This window comes from Macadamia integrifolia, unplaced genomic scaffold (assembly GCF_013358625.1).
Source record: "Macadamia integrifolia cultivar HAES 741 unplaced genomic scaffold, SCU_Mint_v3 scaffold2871, whole genome shotgun sequence".
Lineage (NCBI taxonomy): Eukaryota > Viridiplantae > Streptophyta > Magnoliopsida > Proteales > Proteaceae > Macadamia > Macadamia integrifolia.
In genome coordinates, this window is record NW_024869017.1 from 28,046 (window position 1) to 30,061 (window position 2,016).

General features: G+C 40.5%; 1 protein-coding gene across 1 annotated transcript in view; it reads right to left on the reverse strand.

Moving 5' to 3' along the window:
* Nucleotides 1–1,727: 1,727 nt before the first annotated feature.
* The window catches only part of LOC122067359 (putative nuclease HARBI1), a 5,683-nt gene continuing 5,394 nt past the window's right edge, over nt 1,728–2,016 (reverse strand). Inside the window, exon 5 of the mRNA XM_042631188.1 lies at nt 1,728–1,953. Coding sequence (XP_042487122.1) covers nt 1,873–1,953 — 81 coding nt within the window. The 3' untranslated portion in view covers nt 1,728–1,872. The remainder of the gene's footprint in view (nt 1,954–2,016) is intronic.

Below are 2,016 nucleotides of genomic sequence, written 5' to 3' on the forward strand. Positions count from 1 at the left end.
TGTCGGGATTGAACCTGAAGAACACGACCTCATGTCAGATAAGGTGGAGACCAGTCACCATGTAGCCCAAGAAAACACTAACATCCTACAACTGGAGGACGTCCTTCCCCCTTTACCACCATAGGGTAGCTTGACCCCCAAATGCACTGGCCACTAATTTGTAGTTGCATGCTTTGCAAACTCCAAGTGTTGGGACGAACTCATTGTGCCAGAACTTCATTCAACAATTTGCGTCAGCACTTCCTAAAGTACCACTTCCATCTGCTCAACTGACCGGGGGTTACCACACATAGATCGGCATAGGAATACTGGTCATGCGAGTTTTGCTAACATGCACTGACGCGATCCACCACTCACTGATCGACATGAAGTCTGGGGCCATGTGGGTTCTGCTAACATGCACCTGAGCGACCCAATGCTCATTGATCAACATGAAGTCCAGGGTTATGTGGGTTCTGCTAAATGTGATCCTCCGCTTGCTGAACGACATGGAAATAGGGGTCATTCAGGTTCTGTGAATATGCACCGACACGACCCGTGGTGCATGGATCGAAACAAAGTCCGGAGTCTGCGAGTTATGATAAATTGCATTATAAGGGCCCATCACCCTTAGATAGGCACAGAGATGAGGGAAGCCACATGGGTATTGCCAATACGTGTCTTCGGCATAAAACTCGAAGATGGAGTGGCTTGCAATGCCCTTTTCAATAAAGTGTCTGTGGAGCTCATCAAGTCCTTGTCAAAGAGGTTACTTAATTGCATGACCAAGCTACATCAGCGCTGCCACAAGTACACAGCCATGGATGAAAACATGGTGGCAAGCCAAGTCATCGTGGCCCCAGTTAGGACAAAAAGAGAACTACAAAACTACTCAAAGATGATGAGCGAGCATGGTTTTAAGTATCGGTGCGTATCGTGCCATATCGGTCGATACGTATCCTTGTCGGTAGGTATCAGCACGATACATACCGATACGCTACGAGGAATTTTGGACCACTTTTTTTGTATCGGCGTACCGTACGTATCATATCGTGCCATACCGTATCAGTATCAATACGTACAATACTCTACGATACGAACTTTTGAAAATCTAAAAATTCCCGAGAGTATCGATACCATATCGATACGTATCGAAGGTATCGTGCAGTATCGAGCCGTATCGTACCATATCGTACCAATATGGTACGATACGGCTACTTAAGTGTGAATTTTTTATTGTTTGAAACAAACACTTCACACTCTCACCAATAGTTTTCTATATTTTGCTTCTTTCTTCCCCTTTGATTCACACACCTTTTTGGAGACTCAAATGGTATATTGAAAGAAACATTATGGAAGTGAATGGTTCAAAGAAGGAGAGAAACATAGTCCAAGAAGAACTTTGAAGGCTTGAACTTGAAAGTTGAAACATTTGAATAGTAAGTTCTTGAATCTTTACTCACTTTTTTCAACTTTAACCTTAGATTTTCAAGTTTTTTTATAAATCTAAGGTTCATCATACTTAGAGGCCGTTTGATTTTGTTTCAACCGTTTCTGTGTCTAGAAACAGCAGAAACGGTTTCTCCCGTTTCTGTTCTAAGAAACAATTTTTTCACCTCAAAAAAGTGTTTGATTTTTCTGCTTCAAGAAACGGTTTCTTATGCATGTATCATTAATTACAATTATGCCATTAGAATTTTGACAAAAGAGAAGATGTCATACATGATTAAAATGAAAAAAACCCAATGTGATAGAGATTCAATAGGGAATATCTTTTTAAATGTCACATAAGTAAATAGAACATAGAGTTTTCTATTACGTAACATATACTCTAACAACTAACATAAAATCATTAATGGTAGCAACTAACATAAAGTCATTAAAATCAAAACATCAAGGTCCATCAATTGGAATCATAGGCATTCCCTTCGATATAGCCATTTGATTTGCTATATTTATCCTCAACATTGACATCTGTCTTGCTCCTCTCTGACTTGTGCTTGTAGTTGGAGCAATGAAGTCTTGATGATTAGGAGG